The sequence below is a fragment of the Arctopsyche grandis genome, chromosome 8 (genome assembly GCF_051622035.1).
Source record: "Arctopsyche grandis isolate Sample6627 chromosome 8, ASM5162203v2, whole genome shotgun sequence".
Lineage (NCBI taxonomy): Eukaryota > Metazoa > Arthropoda > Insecta > Trichoptera > Hydropsychidae > Arctopsyche > Arctopsyche grandis.
In genome coordinates this window covers 15083089-15106676 of record NC_135362.1, presented here as the reverse complement: position 1 = coordinate 15106676, position 23588 = coordinate 15083089, and the positions used below count along the sequence as shown (strand labels likewise).

The 23588-nt window shown below is 32.7% G+C and overlaps 1 protein-coding gene across 1 annotated transcript; it reads right to left on the bottom strand.

Moving 5' to 3' along the window:
- Nucleotides 1–1011: 1011 nt before the first annotated feature.
- Nucleotides 1012–23188, bottom strand: LOC143915852 (opioid-binding protein/cell adhesion molecule-like). Its single transcript, XM_077436672.1, has 6 exons — nucleotides 23080–23188; nucleotides 22111–22361; nucleotides 13933–14146; nucleotides 12208–12385; nucleotides 1611–1747; nucleotides 1012–1085 (listed from the first exon to the last, which is right to left on the bottom strand). The coding sequence occupies exons 1-6, from the start codon at nucleotides 23186–23188 to the stop codon at nucleotides 1012–1014; spliced, it is 963 nt and encodes a 320-aa protein (XP_077292798.1).
- Nucleotides 23189–23588: the final 400 nt, after the last annotated feature.

Here is a 23588-nt window from a genome sequence, read left to right as displayed (position 1 = left end):
ACACAAACGTTCACGAAACAATTTGGAGTTTTTAAAACATTTACAATTAGTCAAGTGGATGTTGAAATCGTAAATTCCCACCAAAAATATAGTATTTAAATGAGTTTAAGATAATATGATATTTCTTATTAGATTGAAAATACTAAATATATGTGATTAAGATGAAAATTTTTCGACATCCAATATTTTCAATGATAATTAAATTTACTTTGAGAAACGTAAATGTGGGCGCATTTCTAATTTCACTTGACAATTGTTGTTTAAATAAACGCCAACACGTATATAAAATAATTCTTCTAAAATAACTTCCTTAATAATTTTGTTTTTGTAGAAGTAGTCTTACATGTTGATATTTATATACTTTTAATATATATATATATATTTATCGCTATTCAGGGGCTATAAAATTTGAATTTCAAAAAATATAATAATAAAATAAGTTTCATTTATCGGCCTAATCATTGCTTTTGTAAGTTGAAAATTTTGGTCAATTGTTCTTTACCATTCGGTCGTTGTCGGTAATCTGTTAAGAAATGACGATATCTAAATTATAGCCTCCAAACTTTAAGACCTGAAAAGACAATAAAGCCTACAGAACGCTCCATTCAGCCGAATCATCTGACAGGCAAAGAAAATTCTAAAAGGTTTTTCCTTTCATAGAAATTTAAGTAGAAACGGAAAATTAATTAAAAATTGATAATCTTAAAATTATTAAAACTTGTCCAAGTTTATGTGACGTTCACTTATTTAATACGAACCGCATGTGCGCATAATCTGACGAATTTACATTTTTATATTATATTTTATATATAATAAGTCACAATTGATTTACAAATTATCTTCTAAAATAAATTTTATATACACACTTTATTTTACATAAATACGGTAATATATTTGCAGTTGATGTTCAAATTTTATTTACATATTTATTAGACATGTCAGTTCAGGATTGAAACACTACGATGATCATACGCTCGCCATGAAAACGAGAGTGATGATCACGATTAGTTGTCAGCTGATAATGAAGAGTTTGGATTGAGTCTGACGATGACCACGCCCTCTCTGCATGGCCAGTGGATTTTCTCCTGAAAACAAAAATCGCACTAAAGTGAACCGCATACTACATCACCAGTAATTGTTTTTTTCGTGTTGCAATAATTGATAGGTGTATTCGAAGACGATAATATAATTTAACCAAACATATATTAAAGAAACACGAATATATGTACATACATAGATGTATAATATAAAGGTAATTGTGAATTTCTCCGAAATAGCAATTTAATATTGGGATTTTGCTTTGACGGAAATTGGAGCGTTAAAATTGTCAAAATTAAATTACAAACGAATTATTACGATGTTCGGTGATGGAAAAAAATCATGGGAGCTGTTTGTGTTTCCTTTGAGATTAAATTGTAATTAAAGTTCGGTTTCTTTTTGTTAATTATTTTCGTGTTTAATTATTATTGTGTTTCATACGAAAATGCTTAGCTAATTTTTCAATACTTGCATTACTAATTTATATATTTTCGATATAAAATTTTGAAAAAATTGACCGCAATACTAAATGGAAGTATCAGCTTCGAATAAATAATAAAATATATAGCAACCTTTAAGTACGTGTACAGAAACGGTGGTAGCCGAAACATCTTCCAGTGCACACGTGTAGTTTCCAGAATCTTTTCGTGCGGCGTTTGCTATATATAGCCTGGACAGTGCTCCACTGTTGAGAACCTCGGTTTTAACGCTGAAATCAGATCATAAATTCATAATATGAAGTAATGGAAAAAAAACGTTTCGGTAATCCGATTAAAAACGTACGACTCTGTGAGGGATTTGAATTAACGATGAAAATGTTATTCGAGCTTAAAAATAATGTGAATTTATTTGACCAATCCGGCATTAGTGGGACTACTTTATATTAAAAGTTTTTAGCAAAGAGAAAAGAGATTTTATTCAAATTTTAAGTAGAGTGTATTTCAATGAAATTCACACAGATTTTGATTAATTAAATTATTTCAAATTTCCATACTTTGACAATGAGTTATTATATTAAAATGGCCACTACAATCCATTCGTTACAGTCAATTTATTTTGATTTAATTTATCTTACATATACTATTATCTAATATAATTTCGAAAGACACTTTGTAACTATGTAAGTTTTGGGAGGGAGCATCGTTTTCTATGACGATAATATCGATTCTGCTTTCGATTTCGATTCCGTTTCCAGATTACTTTTTCAATTCCGGTTCCGGATTAATTTTTTAGTTCCGTATTCGGAATCCTATTTCAGTTCCGGATCCGGATTCCTGTTTCAGTTCCGGATTCCTTTTTCAGTTCTGGATCTAGATTCCTTTTACAGTTGCGGACCCGGATTCCTGTTTCAGTTCCGGAATAAAAAAACAATTGAATTTTTACTATTAGATTAACCATGTTTAAGCGATTTTTATTACAAATACCGTGCGAAGCCGGGTAAAACTACTAGTATATAATATATTAAAAATATGATATCTTTTTCTTATTAGCTAATAGCACCAAATTTAATTTGTTATAATCTTAAAAATAATACTTTACTATGAAATAATATTCTAAAGTAAAACTGAATGCCAAATTTTCCAAGCTTGAAATTAGAATGGGACATGATATACGTATACGCATGTATGTATTTATAAATCGCTTTTCATGTCAATAAACACGGAAACATATCGTTGATCTAAAAATACTTGATCGAATCATTAGTCGATTTATGTTGACGGATTTCAAGAAAATTTGGAGGGTGTTATATGGATATTAAAAAAACCCTTATAGTTGTTCATTTTTATACAATATGTACATATGTGTGTATGTACATACATTTGGTATTTATAGATGTTTTTTTATCATCGCAGAGACTGTACAAATGTATTAGGTATAAAATGAGTAGTAGGATGTTTTATTAGCTGAGTAAATACGATTGGAAATGTCCCTATGAATTTATACTCCGGCTAATAATGCAATCGGCCAGTGAATGGGGCCGGTGATATGGAGGGCCAGCCCTAATGGAAGGCCTTCGAGATTTGTGCGAATATGGAATAACCAAGTGGAAATGCAAATAAGGCCTCGACACACCGATCTATCTTGTCGATACGTATCGCCAGTAGACGAACGTCGACAGAGGGTTAACCCTTGTGGTGCTGTCTGAATTTGAATTTTTTAACACTCGACTTTCCTTCGCTCTTGATCACTTTAGCTTTTGCAATCCTGTCTCATTGTAGCATTTACATTTACAAAATATATACAGGAAGTATAAATCAAAATTTTATTTACATATTATATAATATGCATGTACATATGTATTTACATATATGTATGTGATGGAAAAAAGCCACACAAATAAAGTCAATGGTATTATGCTATCAAGATTAGTAAATATTAAATTTTGACAAAAGTTGTATAATATCTCACTTATTACACGGTGTCAACAACTGCAAACGAAAATAAAATTTTATTTTTATTTTATTTTATTTATAGAGAAATCAACAGACAACGGGATGTACATAGATATGTATAAAAAAACAAATATTAAATATATAATATATGTAACATCCGAGTCCAATTACAGATTTTTACAAAAATTATAAAAAAAAAATGAAAAAGATAAATATAAGGAAAACAAATGAAAAAGAAAAGAATAAAGGCTATAACATGACAAAATATGTAGAACATTGCATAATTAAACTATAGTATTAAAATATTGGAAAAAGGTTATAAAATAGAATATAAGAAGAAATTGAAATTTACAAATATAAAACAAATGAAAAAGGTAAATACAAAATAAACAAATAAAAAGGAATAGAATGAAAGCTATAATATGATTAAATAGCACATTACATAACTAAACTAAAGTATAAAACTATATACTGGAAATATATATATTGGAAATATTGGTAAAATAGAATAGGAGAAGAAATGAATCAATCGGTCAAGATTCTCTTGATGTTAGACCTGAATTGATGTAGGGAAATACCAAATAGATCAACCTCATTCAGCTCTCCGTTAAACATACGATAAACGCGCTGCAGATAAGAATATTTTTGGGAATTAGTATTGAAAGGATCAAGTGAAAAGAGTGCAACGCGTCTAGAATACCGAACTGGGATTCTGAAATTACCCTTATTCAGTAAATCAGAACAATCAAGGAAACCATTTATGAGCTTAAAGAAGAATATAGCATCAGTATGTCGTCGCCTGACAGAAATATTGTTAAAAGAAAGGATTTTTAAAATGTCGGAAACAGTAGAATGGGTATAGGTAGGAAAAAGGTAGCGTAAGGATTTAATAAATTTAAGTTTAACTTTCTCAATACAATTAATATGGGATAAATAAAAAGGTGACCAGATAATTGAGGCAAATTCAAGGTGAGACCTTACAAAGGAAAAATAAAGTAATTTAAGTACATAAGGATCATTAAAGGGTTTTGCTGAGCGGAGTAGGAATCCAAGAGATTTAAATGCTTTGTTGGTAAATGTTTAAATGCTTTATATGAAAATCAGTATTTTTGTCGTTTACTCGGAACTAGATCCTCACTTCTTATGATTCGAGTACACACGCCTATGTATGTAATAGTAGTATAATACATATATGTATTTGAAAAATGAAAATTGTTTTTTGATTTATATATATGTACATATGTACATATGTAGTTAAATACTGTTAAAATGTGCTGATTCAGGGATTCGACCCTTTGGGACTGTGACGATTTGGTAATGTAAGCAGCCGAGATTTTTGAAGATATGATGCTTAGCATTCGTTTCGAATAATATGTATGTACATAAGTATTGCACATCATTTTTTTAGATTTTTATTAACGCAGTTTTTCGTGGGACCGTTTGTTGCTACATACATATATAATTATGTTTGTCTAAACATTTATACAAATCAAGGCACACATGTATGTATGTATGTATGTATGTATTTAGGATAAATGAATGTTTTGACGTAAAAAAGGCACACATTATGCTTCGGAGAGGAACATCTTAATTATGTATATAAATGAGTTACTATTGTAATTGTTAAATAATAAATTTTTCTTTGATCTGATTTGGGTAATTGGGTATTTTCAAAATTAAAATCTTTTTGGCGTACGTATCTCACTCGTAATTCCTCTAAGGTGTCTTTTGTCCTATAAAATTTCATGTAAGAATTACACCAGCTTATGTAACTGCGCACTTAATCGTAATCCTTTTTACAATTCCGACTTGTTCAAAAACTTCCCTCGCACATTTGGACGGTGAAAGATTACGCTGTATTTTAATCCACATGATCCTGGCGCGTAAAATTAACATACATAGGTACATATATTTCCAAGTCTGACGTATGAATATAAAAGTATCGTTCAATAAAGAAACTTAATTATAATAGTTGATTGATGGTCAGTTTACAAGTACAAAGGTGAAATTGGTTGAATAGTCGAATTTTAAAATATTTTATGACATTTGGTGTATGGGTTTTGGGAAATATATTTGATCGTCAATGGACTCAGATCGTGTTATAAAAGCTTTTACCATTAAATAAATATGTGTATACATACATATATATGTATGTATGTATGTATGAAGTAGGGTTTCAAGTTTTGCAATTCGATTCCATTGTGAGGTTCTCCGATAGCAGAAACATTGGGATTTCACGATCGAATTTCGCCTTTATATAAATCTTTAATAATTGCGCGAAAATCCGCCCGCGAAAAGCTTTTACGATTGTTATTCTCTGATGGAAATTCGATTGACGCGTAACGCCCTAGCGTAACTTTTTAGAAAGAGTTTGTCTAGGACTCTAGGCCATACCTTTGCTGTTCTTTCTTATTCTTCGGAGGGGAAAGATATAAATTTGTTGGGATACGGGATAGGAGATTTCATTGTTTCTCCCTGATAGGGCGTGCCAGGGATCGCGAAGCCACAAATGAAAATATGAATTTCGCAAAGCGTGCCATCGCTTTATCTTCGCCTCTTTGGGATTTTTCGGCCGGTTGTTTTATTTTATTTAAATCCCTTAAGAGAATAAGGGAGAAGAATACGAAGAAGAGATCATACAGTGTTTTGCTTCAACGGGATGATTCCCTTGCGTACTAAGCTACTTAAGCTGTCGGGCTTTTGAAATAGACAAAAATTGCTCAGTTGTAACACAAAATTCTTATTTATGCGTTTTGCCTTTTTCGTGTAAAAGGCTTACTCCAGAAAGGAAGGCGGTGCCTTAGAAATGCACTGAAAGTCTAGAAAGATACTGAGAATAATTTTGAAAAATAAGTTAATTTTTATTTACGTTAACGACGATTGCTGAAAAATATTTTTGTACAAATATGAAAATTTTTCATCAGGAATGAATGTAAATATATTTGTTTTATGTTTATATATGTGCATATTATGATATAAAATGGCACGTTCCCAAAGTGAGGTATTAAATTTTCACGTCACTACGTTTCTGGCTACCATTATTGAAGGTCCTCATTTTGTTTACGAACATGGGGCTGTGATTTATAAGTGACATTTTCTTTAGAAATTATGATTCAAAATATATAGCTGTGATTTGATTGTGAATCGTTCGTAGATATACTATTTAATTTAGCAGTCAGTTTCATTTATACATCTTTAATAATAATCGACAAAAAGTTGTTCGCTTGTCACGATTTATTTCACTTGTACGATTGATTATGGCAGTAAAACAATTCGATACATTGAATATGAAAGTAATACTGAGTGATGTCAAAGACGTATGGATGAAAATAAAAACCGGATCTGGGTGGCATTTACGCGGGTCGATGAGTATAATAGAACCATTTCGGGACATGTGTGAGTGTATGTGTAATTAAATAACAAGGGCATGGCAATTTGAAAGTCAATGGGGTTGGGACCCAGAACTTATAATGATAACGGGTAGGTTGTATTGTCTCGTTGGATTTCGGGCACGCTGCGGTTGAAGGCATTGAGAGTCACTTGCTACGAGAAATATGTAATTTTGATGAAAATCGCTCATTTTAGAGAGAAAGCGAGTGGGCGAGAAATATTATATATTTTTTTCGTAGAATGATATATCATAATATTGTGTGAGCGTGGAAAAATAGCCAATTCTTGGTTGCGGTGTGGCAATTTCACGAGCGCTTGTGAAAAATGGCCGATTTCGAAAGAGGCAAACAAACGTTCGCCGAATTATATTGTGTAAGCGACTTTTATGGTCGGAAAACGGCGTCTACGACGGCCAAAAGGCGTGTTTGTGCTATACGTTTTGCGTAAATTTTGTAGTTAAAGTCGCGTACGTTCGTTGGAAGCTTTAAAGTAGATGCCCATAGAAGAATCTTAGCACAGGGGTTTTGAATGCGTTGAATTTATGCATATTTAAAATTCAACCTTTAGGATGCACAAAGATGTCTCGTAACAAACATTTTAAATTTATATTTTCCCCTTTGTATCAACTAACTTGAAGACATTTTTATTTATACGTACCTATGTGTTTACATTTTTGAAATGCTTTCGTTGCTTTGATGTATTATGAATGTATAATATATATACATATGTACAATATATATATATATATATATATATATATATATATATATATATATATATATATATATATATATATATATATATATATATATATATATATATATATAATAGGCAAAACGGAACATTTATCGTTTGATTGAAAACGTTTTGGTAGAATATCTTTTTATATATTAGATGTACATATGTATGTATATTAAACGATTGAAAGCTAATTTATATATTTGTATAAATATACATACATATGCATATACATATTCATATATTTAGACATGTTATATGTATGTTAAGTACATTCATACTGAACATTTCATCGTTTGGCATCATCATTTTATTTCAATCTGACAGTATTACTTTTTAAGTATTCTTATAAAATGCCTTTTGCATAATGCGCATTAAAAAAAAATGTAAATATGTACGGATATGTTATGTACAGTCGAAGTGTATTTTAAGTTGTAATATATTCCAACTGGCGTCTTAGGTCATTCATACTCAACTCTATGTAAATCTAAATTTCATATGCAGGTACGACATACATACATATGTATACATTTATTGTAAATTATATCGAGGAGAAAATAACGTTTTTAATAATATTTATATTTAATTTAATATTAAAATAATTTATTCCAAAGCAATAAATTTGTAAAATATAATTATTGGAAAGGATAATTAAGATATTGAGCGTGGTATTTGGGAAGGACTTTGATCTCGCAACAATGGCACAACTTTCTTTGAATATAATAATAACGTGAAATAAAATTATTTTAAATCTTAAATTTTATCTCACATTAATTGAATTTTATTGTATAATTATAATGGCTTGATAAAATAAAGTTTAAAGCTGTATTTTAATATGTATGGATATGTGTGTATTATATATGTATATATATGTAGATTTGCGGTTTTGCAAGTATCGATCTGTGGTTGGGAATCCGTTGTTGGACACTGTTGCTGTACTAACAATACCAAGACGTCATTCAAATTCAGATCGATCGTATTTGGAAATGCTGAAATTTGTTTTAAAACTTCTTTGAAATGATTTTCATGCTTTATTATCATTTTCATTAATTAATTATGCCCTCTCTTTTTCTTATCTCGCGCAGAAGGTCGTCAAAAACCGTCGAATATATTATTATATTTCAAATCGAGAATAAAACGTATTTTAAAGGTATTTAAGAATACATACGTAAAACTAAAAATAGTAACAAACAATCATACTACCATTTCTCCCCGAGGTATCGCGAGCAATCGACCGTACACTCAAGCGGGTCAACCGCGCTGTTCGATATGTTCCTAAACACTGTCACCCGGCAAAGTTTACTTCTCGAACTGGGACCGTGTCATTTATTCAACGGGTGATCGTTTGTTTGTCGCGCGACACCACTGAAATATGAGATTTTACCGAATTTTCGTCAAAGTCGCACGGAAAACTTGGCCGTTTTCCGTTCGTTTTTTCGATTTTTTTTTTGTTTCTCTTTTTTTCGCCATTATTATTATTTTTTTACAAACTTCAGCAGATGCTCGACGTTCGAGGCGCGCCGTCGCGGCGGCCAAAAGGGAATCAATCAAATTCGGGCAAAAATGGGGGCGGTTATTGGATAACGCCACATGTGGCGGCTGGCCGCGGGGAAACCGCCATAAATCAGTAGGAGGACCCCTACGCGCTAACTGAGACGTGGAAGAGTACGACAATGTGACACAGGCGTAGTCAACCCTTTTCCGATCAATATGTGTCCATATGCATATGTGTATGTGTGTGCGCGTATGTGATCCCGATTCGTTTTTAATTAAAACTTCACTAAAATAGAACCTATTATACCCTCATCACGTGGCGATCGCGTATTTTTACTAACAAGCATCTACGCATGTAACTACACATTAACTAGAGGCCTCGTGCTGTTTTTATAGGCGGAAATTCACGGAGAAATTTATCTGTGGACGTGAATTTTTTTTAGCAATTGATTTGTCGTAGCGGGTTCTCAAACAACAACAACTTGTCTGCCAACAGATAAGGTTTTTTTACGGCACATTACAATCGATCAGGCGATTCTTTTTGTGTCAATCGCTGTCTTTTAAGGATTCGAATTATGAAATATGATTCTCATTAGGTATATAATTGTAGTATTTTTAGCTACGATGAACTTAGTAGTCAGAGACTCACCGAGAGATTTGGCTAGACCGAGAGAATGCCCACTTCGCAATTTTGATCAGTTGCAAATTCAATTTGCTGATATTATAAAATGCTAGCTACCCCGTCTCTTTGATACTGTATAATTGTTTATAATTGGTCAGCAAAGCTCATTGGGGTTTACCTGTTAGGTTTTCCTTGCATATATGTACATATATGAATAAAAAAATAAAAATAATGCCCACTTCACAATGAATTCAAAAATAGAAGCTCAATTAATGAGACTAAAATAGTTTCCACGTGTAAAGAGTTTTCTCATCCGTGTTAAGTTATCTCAATACTAAACACGTAGGCTTAATTTAGAAAGTGTTCAAAATTCGCTCACGCTCAATGTGTTTGATATGTAATAATGATTCCACCTGCTCACTTATAAAGCAACCTTTATTGTAGGTAATATGTTTCGGAAATATGTACTTATTATATATTATTTGCTTTGAGTTTCATTAAATGTCAGACAATGTAAATGTTGAATTACACTTTGATGGTTTGCAAATATGAAAAACGTTTCATATGATGGGTTCAGTATAATGAAATATTATGTCAAAATATGAATTGTAATAGGGCCACAATTGAGTTTAATAGGAATTTTGTTTTTCTTTTCAATATACATAATTTTGCGTTTACAGGTTGAAAATGGGATATTTTAATATCCAATATTTATGTAGAGTTTTTAAATTATTTTTTTTACATATGTAAAAGTTCAAATTTGTACAGATGAATTTTAATTGATTCTATAGTTCTGTAATGTCAAAGCAAAATTCGGTCGTTGGCCCGTAAGTTTTCTACGACTGGAAATATTCGACAAAAAGAGCCACGAGATCCCAATCCATCAAGTGTACGCAGTTTTTGTGACTTTCTTCGTAATACTTTTCGACAAGGAGCTAATCGCACCACTTTCTTCCCTCTAATCTCGGACATTTTCGATGACTAATGTCACGTGCCTCATCGAGAAAACACGAAATTCGAACGAGTGCATGCGAGAGGATAATATGTGTATGTATGTATATATCTAATATATAATTTCGAATGAAACAAAACAAAGATGACGACAATTCAATTGGTTGAATATTATATCTTTTTCGATTCAAATAAATTTAATAAAAAAACAAATGAATATTTACTATTAGATTCTTCATGTTTTCGCTGTTTATATTACAAATACTGAGCGGAGCCGGGTAAAACAACTAGTGTATTATAAACAAAATATAATGTCTACGCCTAACTCAAATGGTGGCGACTTTTCCTATCGGCACTTTTGAAGTTGCGAAGTGCGCATATACAAATGAGTGCACGCTTTCAACGACTTTATTCGAAATTTATGCCATAAACGGGCATTCAAATCGCACATTTAAACCGCAATTGGCGTGTGCCGAAATTCGCGTTTCGTAATCGCGAAAACCGCAGGGTTTCCGCGCCACCACTTATCACCTCTCTTAACCACGTGCGTCGTACGAGCTTTTGATTAAAAAGTTGTTTATCAATCTCGTCACACGTTAAGGCAGCGAGAAAAACTCGCTTAACCTCCTTCCTGCCGCTTCCCGACCGCGACAACTTTTACGAATTTTTTTTACAGGTTTCGCGCGTTTTTACCACGCAAATTTTATTTATGAAGCGCTAAGGGTGGGCGTTAGGGGTAGCGATGTTTTTTTGCACAGCTTCCCGTACTCTCTCTCTCGCTTCTTACCCATCACCAAAGGCCGCCCATCGAATGGGTCCCCGTAAAATATGTTACGGATCATATTGGCAATAAAAATAAACTCAACCACCGCGGAAAGCTCACGTTCTTGACGTCCGCATTCGCGCCACTGTCGGAATATATTAAATAGGACACGTTCACTGGAGGTACCTACATATCGCTGGGTTGAAAAAGACGGGGATGGGATTTTTATTATGAGCAAAATGTATGTACATTCTCTATGGATAATAAAAATTATGGTGGGAATATACACGATAACGTTTTTAAGAGTCGTAAAACATAATCGTGAAATAAAAATTGAGATCATTCAATGGACAGATAAGGTTCATTTTGGTTTGCTTCCCGCAAAAATTGGTTGTATATTTATGGTGAATTAACATGATGTTTCTAAGTCAATATTTAACTCATTGGTCAAATATTGACTTATAAAATATTATATCATATATATAATATCACCAATATCATATTCCGTCTGTGCGTTTGTGTGTCTGTCGTGTCGTTTCGATTCGACATATGTACATGTGTACGTAAGCTAGACCGCTTCCAACAAAACGACGAACGAATATAATACGAATAATAACAAAAGAAAAAAAGTATACATAATAGTATTTAAAATATATTTAAACGCCATATAAATATATGTATATTTGATTTTTTTTGGTTGGTACAATTTTTTTTCTAGATTTATGCTTGAGTGAAACTTTATGCGCTAATGGTGTTTGTTGTTTATTATTAGGATTATTATCTTACGTGTGTGTTGTGCGATTGTTAGTGTTTTTCACCTGATTCCACCCCGTTTGGTTTCGTAATTGAGATGTTTTCCAGCGTGTGTCCACACAACTTGTCCACTCGGCTGGGGAACTTTGCTGATAACACAACGCAACTCTATAATGGAGCCTTCTTTGTAGAACTTGTCAGACACGGAAACACCTCGCTCATCCACTATCTCGACTTTTGGTACTGTAAGAAAGAAAAAAACGACAGTATTAAATACAGAACGAGAATTGTTTTCACTTTACGTTGACGAATTACATTACGGTATGAGTACCCGATGTATCGAATTTCGTTTGAAATTGTAAAGCGGAGAAGTGAGAATTTATTAAACGGGGAGTATTTTACGATGGCAAAATTTCTTCATGCTATTACACAAGTACATACATATATTATTATGTAAGTAGGTAGCCTTATACATGCATACATATATACATACGTTTTAATATATATTTTTTTCGTTGAAATATATGTGTCACCTTTATATTTCGCATTTCTGCGTCTTACTTTTCGATCCCGGTTGGACTCTTAAGCCTCTGTCGTTTCGTGTCGTTTTCTCGAGCGAAGAAACGTCCCTTGCTTTTTTTTTGACGTAGACCATTGTTAATCTCTAGCACGAAAGAGCTTCCCCTCATATGAATTTATATACATGCATATGTACATATGTATTTTTCTCCAAATGAAATTACTGAATTTTACGGATTTTTTTTTCACTTCTATTGGTATCTTTAATTTAGCTGCTTTAATATTATAATAAGACCGACGCTATTTTCGAATATATGTTCATATATTCGATTTTGAGTGTAGTGAACTTCACTTTTTATCTTTTGTGATTTTCTGGAGCGGAAATAATAGAAAGCAGGAATGGATAATGATTTGGGTTGTGCTAATTTAGTATGGACCGGTAAGTACAATAATTTAAGTAAGATAAAATCAGCAAACTCTGACAGGAGGCTATCGATTTGGATTTTATACATAATCATTCAGACCTAGCCAATAGCTATAGATATATGTACATATGTACATATATCGTAATCATATGTACGTAATCATCTAGCAAAATTTTCGATTTCTGCAACAGTAAACAAATGCTTAACATGTGAGATACTCTGTGAATATTATTGTAATTATATTTAATTATTAGGCAGAATACTGTTTTGAATTTTTCATAATTATTATATAATTATTATTACATTATGTATTTTTTTGTGTACTGGATTTTTTTTACAAAGAAATGTATATACATATATTATGTATGGTAGGTACATACAAAAGTCGAATTCTATGTAACGACTTTTCGCACTGTTCCCGAATAAAGAAGCGGAAGGAATTAAAAGATATTTAGGCTTTTCATGGATGCGATAATGGAAAAGGCATTCGCATGCCGGAAATGGAACTTTGTGACCTCTCATCCATTTTGCGAATAAAAACATTTTTAATTTTGAAGTTTAATAGAATAACTTCGCAAACGGCACGGCTAACACGCCGCTATGGAGAAATCACGTACTAACTGCTCTCGAATTGTACAATAAAAAAGTACACGTAAATCTGCATAAACTTGTATCTATGTAGATATTATTATTTTTTTTTCTTATGTTTATATTTATAAAAATATCTTTTATGTATTTTCTGGACACAGTGTCATATTGGGGAGACACTGTGGTATACTTGTGTATTAAACAAATATATATGTACATATGTATGTATAGTTAGCTGATAGGTGAGTTTAATCTTACCGAGTACTGAAAGATGAACCGTTCTCACAAGTGGTGGATGGGTTGATACTTGACATTCATATGGTCCATGGTCCCTGGCTGCAACCGGACTTAGGGCCAATCTCCAATCTCCGTGGCTTGCAGCTTGTAGAGACCAACGTCCATCACTGGCTAGTGTTAAACCACCAGCAGACAGAAGAACTAGTTCTTCTCCACGTCTTCTTACCCAAGATATCTGTGGAATATAAAAATAATAGAATAACCGTAACAATTTGTATACACATTATAGTTTCAAAAAAGAAATAAAATCTTAGTGTGACGAGGCTCAGTGATATATAAACTAGCTAAAACTTTAAAATAAAGTTTCTTTGTTGAAACTATATTTTCTTGCTTTTTATTCACTTTAACACTTTGCGATTTGAAGCGTGTGATCAAATTAGTGAAAAATAACCGCAACGAAGTATCTCAAACTTTGAGGAGGTGTGAGGTGGAAATCGCATTATTTTTGCGTTACTTCAAACACTATAATTTACATTTTATCATCGTCGTTGGTTTATATTATAATAATATTTATCCACAACCCGGTAATAGGATTAGGCGTGTTTGTTTTTGGGGGTGGCAACTTTCTTGATTAATTATGCACAGGAAATTAATCGTGTGCGTGCAGGCACGAAAATGCGCCCGAAAAGCCTTTAATCGCGTTATAGGGTTAATTGTGAGATTTGGCTGCAATCAGAATTTGCAATTACATAGGTAATTATCAAATTAAGTTTCCAAAACTTTAATTGAAATTAATTTTGTTTGTTTCAGGGATGTGTGACAGGCCGTCAACAAATTTAACTGTTCAGCTCAAAACAACAACACCACTTAATGAAGAACAAGTGTGTATATGTAATTCTCTAGTCTTTTGTATTCTAATGTAATTTATATTGAAGTGGGATAACACGTATATTATTAACACATATAACATGTACATACATATGTATATATGTACATACATACGTATGATGTAACAGTTAGTTTTCTTGAAAGTTCATTATGTAGAGATAGTTCTAAACAAACGAGAAATTTATGATAGTTGTGAAAGATTAAATTAGGTTAGGTTAGGTTGTGTTGGTTACGCACTGTTAAAATGCCTATCGCTTCTTATTAAACCTACTACATATATTTCAAGCGAGGTCTGACGATGTTCATTATTTTATAAAATATATTACTATAGGTTAATTAAGAATCTTGATAGATTATATGTATAAGACGAATTCGGGATTGTGTTTATATTTGTCGTTCTAAATAATCTCTTCGCGTTGCTTTGAGTAGATATGTTGGACCAGTATTACAGAAATGTTTTGTATTACAGAAATGTTTATAATATTTAAATGTAAAATTTAGTTTTTCAACTTGTTACAAGATCCGTCTGGGTTAGTACTCGGCTAATTTAACTCTATCTCAGTGGGTAATGTTGACTCAGTAGTTCAGAAACTGTAAATAAACTTTACTTTAAGTTCATTTTAAGCCCGTTTATGTTTACACTGTATGTATGTATGTACACAAATATTCACGTATATTATCAAATTGGATTATGTATAAGAGGCTAAATTGAATGTACAAATATCATGTGAATTACATATTCATCGTTGAGGGGTGAGTGATTGGGATGCAAGGTGTGGCTATTGAATTTGATGGGAGATTTAGGAGGCGAGCGGTTCGAGCCGACGTTTTGTCGCAATTTTGTCGATTTACGAGCGTCGTTGCAGGGTTGAACGCTTAGCAAATTGTAAGGCGAACCCTAGGGATATTCGGGTGGGTACGGTTTTCCTTATCAAATTGTACTAACAACCCGACAAACAGCGTTCGCTTAATTTATGTGCGGCGAGACGGGTCACGGACGAAATTCTCGCGCTTAAGTGCGACACGTTCCCAAACTGCGGGTCGCGAACCGACGGGACCATCCTGCGGGGGATCGAGGCGGGTTGCTGTGAGGTTTTCACCTCCAAAGCCGCGAAGGCTTTCGCGCAAAACACCCGAGGACATCTGTCAACTGAGCGGAAAACTGCGTCACGCTCCGGCACGCTTGCGGTTCCCCCATTCGCGGACGCGAAACTCTTTCGCGATACGTGCGATCGGTTTTCCGCTATTGTTGTGTCCTTTTATTCTATTTTTTTTCATTTTCATTTTTGTTTTGCGTTGCTGACAAAAAATATTTTCCGCATTCGCGATTCTCGGGGTGTAACAAACCAAAAAAATATAAATCTAGTCACCTATTTTTGTTTTTTTTTTATCGCGCTCTGTTTTGGTATATGCGTCTTTGTTCTTTTTTTACAACTGAGATACTAGTATAATATATTTTTTGATACAATACCGTATAAATCTTTTCGGTGACGTGCCAAAATTTTATTTCAATTTTTAAAACATCAAGAATTTTATCGTAATGTGAATTCTCTGTTTTTTATTTCTTTCTAAATTACACGATGCGTGCTTAGTATTTTAGAGTCATTATCTCGTCAACTTTTTTTCCAATTCCAAGTGTCTAGTCTAGATGGTTTCTTGCAAAATTGCCATTTATTCAACACCACCATTGCTCATTTTATTAATAAAAAATAGGAAAAATATGTACTTTTTTATTTAAAAAAAATTATATTCGTTTCATATAAAATTTCATGTTAAGTATTTCCCCAATTCATCAGAACATGATTCGGTAGGAAAATAAAATGTAATTATGGTCGATATTTGTTCCATTGTGAGTGTTTGTTGCGTATCTAACTGACGTTTGTTTTGATTACTGTAGGGAACTCAATGAATAAATTTAGATTCTATTCCGGGGTAAAAAAAGAATTTGTAGAATCATTTTTTTAGATCTGTTCGAAGAGAAATTTTAAAGAAAAATGTTAACGCATTTACCGAAAATTCAATATCCAAATTTAATATAACACGCTTTCGGTAAATTTACATAACGATGAATAATTTGCTGTTACGCAATGTTCAGTAAAATAGTTTACAGTTCACACTAGAAATCTTACTCTCTCAGTATCAAAATGCTAGCTGTAATAACGGTCATCGCTTATTTCTATTTGCTCGGTTCAAATCCCCTCCCCATTTTCTTCTATTTAAACATCCCTCGCATCTCCTTCCCTTTGCCAGATTTAAATAAAGTTAGTCCTGTGGAATTGTTTCACAATTATACGTTTCGTGTTGACCAAACGGGATTAAAGGCTCAACGTTGTGAAAATAAAACAGATTCAATATTTAAAACAAACAAACAAATATGAAAACCTCCGTGCGGAAACTTAAGCTGTTTACATGTAAAAGTATCCAACAATATTATGCTTTTACGTTTATTCGATTGAGCAAAATCTGTGCATATTTTACAATAATAAAATGCATTAGAAACGATGAAATTGAGTTGATATATTATAACGACGGCTTAGATTTTCATCGATAAATCACATTATATTAATTTATACTTTCAGTATCAATTTCGTACCCGCACGGGTCAAATTTCATCCCTTTTTATTGGATTTTCCACGTTCGAGGGTGTTGGGTTCAATGTTCGATTCTCGAAGCCGGAAACTGTAACGGACGACTAACTTGGGTACCACATTGGGACAGGGTACATCCTTTGTTCCATGAGAGTTTCGTCGTGCCCTTTATCGTTTTTATCATGTTCGTGGAAAATTATAGGAAAATACTTTTTTCTGCGAATATACGTATAAGAAAATGTTTATAATACAATTTCTCTCAAGGGAGATTTGAACCCATCAAATGGAATTAGTGACGTCTACCATCAGGGCATCACAAATATAAGATTAAGATTAATTTTTAAATATGTAGTTTTAAATAATAATTTTTATTATATGTATGCAGATGAACGCCTACAAATATTTATGTGGAAAATGCTATTATTTATTAAATGAAGTATCATATATAATACTATGGTCGGATTTTATATCTGACATTTTCCACGTTCACACAGGGCGCTTCATAATAAATGTATGCTACGAAGCAACTGTTATTCGCAATTCTCACGTTGCTTTTGTTTTGGGTTTCACATTCGTATGCAGAAAAAAAGTACAAAAACACAACCATTCGACACCCATTTCCTCGGCGCGAAATAAAAAATGGTTACATTTTTTACTTGTTGAACGGACTCGGGTCGACATCCCGGCCGATTTGCGTTAATAATTTATTTTAATATACGCGCTGGGGGTGGGGGTCGGGGGTGGTTGGGGTGCTCTAGACGGGTGGTCCTGCGCGAAAAAGACCCTTAATTGTCGGATTTATGGGTAGACGACTTAATTTTTCCGCGGGCGATCGGAATGTAAATTTGGGTATGGCCGTAAATCACGCCGTTTCGCCGTGGCCGACGCGCAAATTCGCGAAGACCGGTACGGTACGCTCGGCGTGTTTAATTAAATGCGGCTCCTTGTGTTGTGTGGGTGCACGTATTGATGTGTTTGTATGGGAAACTCAAAGCGAAATGGTGGTCGCCAACCATCGGTGTATGCATGTACATATGTACATGTGTATATGTACATATATCCGTCCACTAAAAGGACATTTCCATTAAGTGTGGCCGATAATTAACCCGATTGTTTGATCAACTGGATGTAAAGGGAGACGGGAAGAATAGCCTGTATTGATTCGCATAATATAGATACGTTTGTGATTTTATGTATGTATGTAATTATAAAAGCTTTGTTTATGATAGATTGATGACGGCTAATATGAAATCGTTTGAATTCGTTTTGTGAGATTTATATTATAGGGGAAGTAACTTTTCGACAAGATAAGAAGTTTTAGAACATTGTATAATAAATACTTTATTTTAAAAGTTATACATATTAAAAAATTAAACTAGATCTGTTCAATTTGTTCAATATTTGAACGAAAAATGTTTTCCGTTGTACATACATAGTGTATTTATAAAATTAGGTAATATCATAGTTTTATATATATTTTTACACATATTATACATATTTTGTATATGTACGTAAATATTTAAGTGGATACTGGTGAATCCAACTATGCAGTATTCTTATGGATTTCTACTGCCGAAGTTACGAAAAAGAGGTCAAATTAATGCGATGCGTCAGCCGTTAGGACGTGGGTCTTTCAAGTCTTTGAAACTTGATAATGGCATTCAAATGTCCGGAGTTTGGTTTAATGTTGAGTATTTTTTCCTTCGAAACTATTTCAATTACTATTCAATTTCGTTTTGTAACTAGACAATGATCTCATTTTAAGTAATTTCACTCGAGAATTTTTTTTACAAATGTCGAGTTTTCCAATGGGACGAAATCGACAACTTTTCGAACAAATTAGGTCGCTAAAAAGTCCAAAGTTTTAATAGATACTTCGAATTCAGAATTTAAATCTGACATTTAAACTTATCGTAGCTGCCTCGTGGGAAATTCGAAACAGAAGAATTTTCTAAATAAATTAGAAAACACGATAGTCTATAGAATTGAATAATTACATTCTTACAATCGTCTTATTATTTATTTTTCTTGCAATATATGTTTATATAATACGTGTATATGTTTCGGATTGAAAAAAAGGACAATTTATGGAAATGGGTCTTTGACTCGAAACTCAAAGACCCACTTTTTGTCGTTCTTCCGACACGTGCGCGAATTGAAACGTAGAAAATTCAATTTAAAGGGTCACTTTGAGACTCGAATTTCAACTATCGTAAACATTTTGACTTTATTTTCGAAAATCGAATCGCATTTAAGAAGAAAAAAAAATACGAAACGAATCTCACACGGGATAAAATGTGCTAGAAAGAATTGTAAAAAAAATACGATGTACATATATGTAATTAGTTTAATTTAAGATTAATTGTTTTATAATTGTTGTTTATAATAATTGTATTTAAAATTGTTCAATTAGTATTGAAAATCGAAATTAATTGTTTGTTAGAACTGATTTCAATTAAACCCATTTGAAATTGTGTTTATGTATGTGTGTATATTATAGTTTTAGAGCTATTTCGTATCCGAATCAATTTGATTGATTAAATCCGAATTGAAAGATTGAAACTTTGGCAACACAACAAAATAAATTGATTAACTCGCTGGATTTATTTAACCCAATCTCGACGCAGAGTAGTAGTAATAGGTACTTTGTATACTAGTATTGAAAGTTTCACTTTGTCTGTTTACTTTATCGATTTAAAAAAACTGATACTTTTATTCATTTCGATGGAAGCTTACATAAATGAAAAATAAAAAGATTGCACTGGAATAATTTATCATATTCTGCTTCAATGGTCGTTTGATTTTAAGCGAGTATTGCAGCGATATATGTACATATGTACATACGTATATCTACCGAAGTTTTTATTGATATGAAAACGGGAATTTTCCAGATGGCATATCATAAACACGTGCGAATAAGCTCGCCGCGGAAGGATTTGAAAAATGCTCGCAAATCTGTTGATATATTTTCATGTCATAAATTTATTCGCACATAAAATAATAGACGGAGAATTTTTATGTGAAGTATGATATCTAAAGGAGATGGGGAGTAGGAGAGGGTGTGAGAGAAATATAGGGAAGGAGAGGGAAATTTCTGAAAATTTTCGAGAAACAACACCTGCTTAACAATTCAAGAAAGCAAACGAGATTCGAGCTCCGTAGTGTGGGACGATGTAAAAGCTAAAGCGTGTCGTGCTCGATAAAGAGAATCGTCTAAAAACTGAAAGTGCTTTAAAGTTATTTTTTATACGGACTTTTGTATTTCAAGGGCTCGATCGAAACTGCCACCGGAACGTTTAAAGGCACATTCATATTTATGGCGTCGAATCGTTCTTCGCAGCTAGGATTAGGATATTAATTTTTATGCTGTAGTAATATTTCATAGGATCATTGAAATTTCTCGTCTACTACATACATATATAATAATTTCTCATCTACAAATATTTTGCCATACGCTAAGCAAAATTTTATATTCTAATAAACTTGAAATGTTTCCACATTTTTATGTATTTTATATTTTAATTTTCAAGAATGACGTAGCCTTCAGATTTCAAAAGTATTCATTTTTATCCATTTGAAAGGCACATACATATGTATATAAATATCGATCTTATTGCTTAACGAATGGAAAAAATATTTAGATTAACAAAAAAATCTTGTAAAAAACCGGTAGTAAAATGGCTAACAAGATTTCCCAATCCCAGGTGTAGTTAAAAATAAATAAATAAAATGATAATTCAAAAGTTAACCAAAATCTATAATTAAAACTGAAAAATCAAGATTTTCAGCGATATCATTTTCAGTAGATAGAGTTTGAAATCTGGAAAGTCTATTTTGTGACATTTTAGACCGGAGATAAGTTTTAAGTTTCGAAAAACTTATCTTTATTTTATAAAAAACGTTCACCACTTGATACAGTTTCAGGCAGCGTCAGCATAATTCGCATAGCAACCCAAATGTTCGGATACAATTCTTGTAAATCATACTGTTTTATAAAGTTTAATACTATGAGTGGATTTATTTTAAAAACCTTGAATTTTATTCGAAAGAAAGGCTTTTAAAATAACAGGTTCATCGCTTAGTTTATTACTAATAATATCAGATATTTACTTCATGGTGAGCTTAATTTGAAGATCGGCTCTTCCCGGTAGATTGTTTACAAACTACACAAAACCCCCACGTCTCTGAATATTTGTTCAACTGTTCGAATCTTTCTTTCATTGACACTAATGTTGTATCCGATAATTAAAAAATAATTTAATTGAAAAAGAACACTACTAAACAATGAATGAAACAAGAAAGCTGAAATTTTTTAATTAGTTTAAATCCTCTAATGTGATTGCTTCATGAGCTACACCTGGATCCTTTCTTTCAGTTTCGGATAAAGTAATTAAAACATCATAACCGTCAACAATTTGATAACGAACTGCTTTGACACTTGCTTTTTTTCGCTTCCGATCGTGTGTCAGATAATAAGGAATTATTTAAGGAATATAATTGCACGTGAATCAGTTAGAATCTTCCAGCATGTTTACAGTTTAGAAAGTAGAAGCGCTTTTGGCCCTCTAATCTAAAATTTTTAAGGGCCTTTTGCGCTCTAATTTTAAATTTTAAAGCGCCTTTGGCGCATCGAGTGACGCCCTAACTTACTCGGTGCCCTATATATATATATATATATATATATATATATATATGTATATTTATAATTTAATTAATTACTTACAGTTTTGTCCCCAAGCTGTCCCACTCGGCAGTGTAGTAAAACTCGTCCACCAAGTTGAGCCGTCACGTTTGATGCACTTCCGTCCAAAAAATAGGGCAACGGCTCCGGGGGACCAGTGCTGCTGGTCGTCTCGAAGAAGTCATCTTCGTCGATGTCCTCATAGGATTCAGTGTACGGTGAAAAGTCGTGCCAGTAGTGGCTGGGCACCGAACCGGGTATAAACTTTGACAGCTTACCCAGTCTACTGGAAACTGAAACAATCGTGGAAAAGTCACATAATATGGAACGTATATACATATGTATGCATATTATTGTCAGAACGTCGCTCGTAATTAAACAACACTCGAAAATGCCTGTCGTGGACAAATTAGTGAATTTATTGACACGCATTCAAATTTTGACAAGGGTATTCTTCATTGGATATTGTTAGTCGACGACGAGGCGCGAGTTGCTCCGTGGCTCGGTTGGAGAAACTTGGCCAAGTTTCAGGGTCGCACGTTTGTTATTAATCTCGTGGATTGGGTTTCTCCACATAATTTTGGATTATGTCGCAGCGTGTACGCAGAGCGGTGTTCCTTAATTGATTTAGCAATCCGAAACGCTTAGTGTTTAATTTTAAATTATGCTAAAGATATCGCTTTGAAATTGGCTAATAGAGATTTATGTCTGTCTGCTCGTATAATTTTGATCTAAAATCATAAATCGCAAGAAATATACATATACAATATATTTATCTCACAACGGTATGTATTATATCACGATTCACACTAATAAAATGTGTGTATTTGCTCCCCATCAAAACAAGTTTCTATCAATGCAAAATATTTTTATAAACATTGTATCACTTGAGCTTAGACCACACTAGGTAGTACTGCACTGCAGCGACGCAGCGCGGCCAAATATTGTTTGTATGAGATTGTATGAGATAGAAAGCACTTCAAGTGGTGCCACACTTCACCTCAAAATTACCTTGTACCAGCTTTGATGATGATGTATCAACTTTTGTACCAACAGCTGCGTTGCGTTGCTGCAGCGCATTGTCGCCTAGTGTGTTCGGACCTTTATACGTTTTCAACATTTACTGCTTTTAATTTCATCAAAGGCGTATTGTAGATATGTACTTATATCACGATTTGAACTAATACAAAGGCATAAATGCATATTCTTATCCTTCAAAAAACATATTTATAATAGTTTAATAGTCATTTATGCCATTTCAATGTTCACGTATTTGTTTATTGTATATTTAAAGCTGGACCGATAGAGTTTTTGGCAAAAAAATACTAAAAACATTGAAGAAAAAATTAAATTAATTACAGAACTAAAAATAATTAAATCAATTTGGCTATATTAAATATTTTTCAACGTAGGTAGAAATTTAAAGTAATCTGTATATACCTTTAAATGAATGCATGTGGTTGCAAAATAGACGATGAAATGTAGAATTATGCATGTAAGGGTAAAATTTCAGTTGAAAC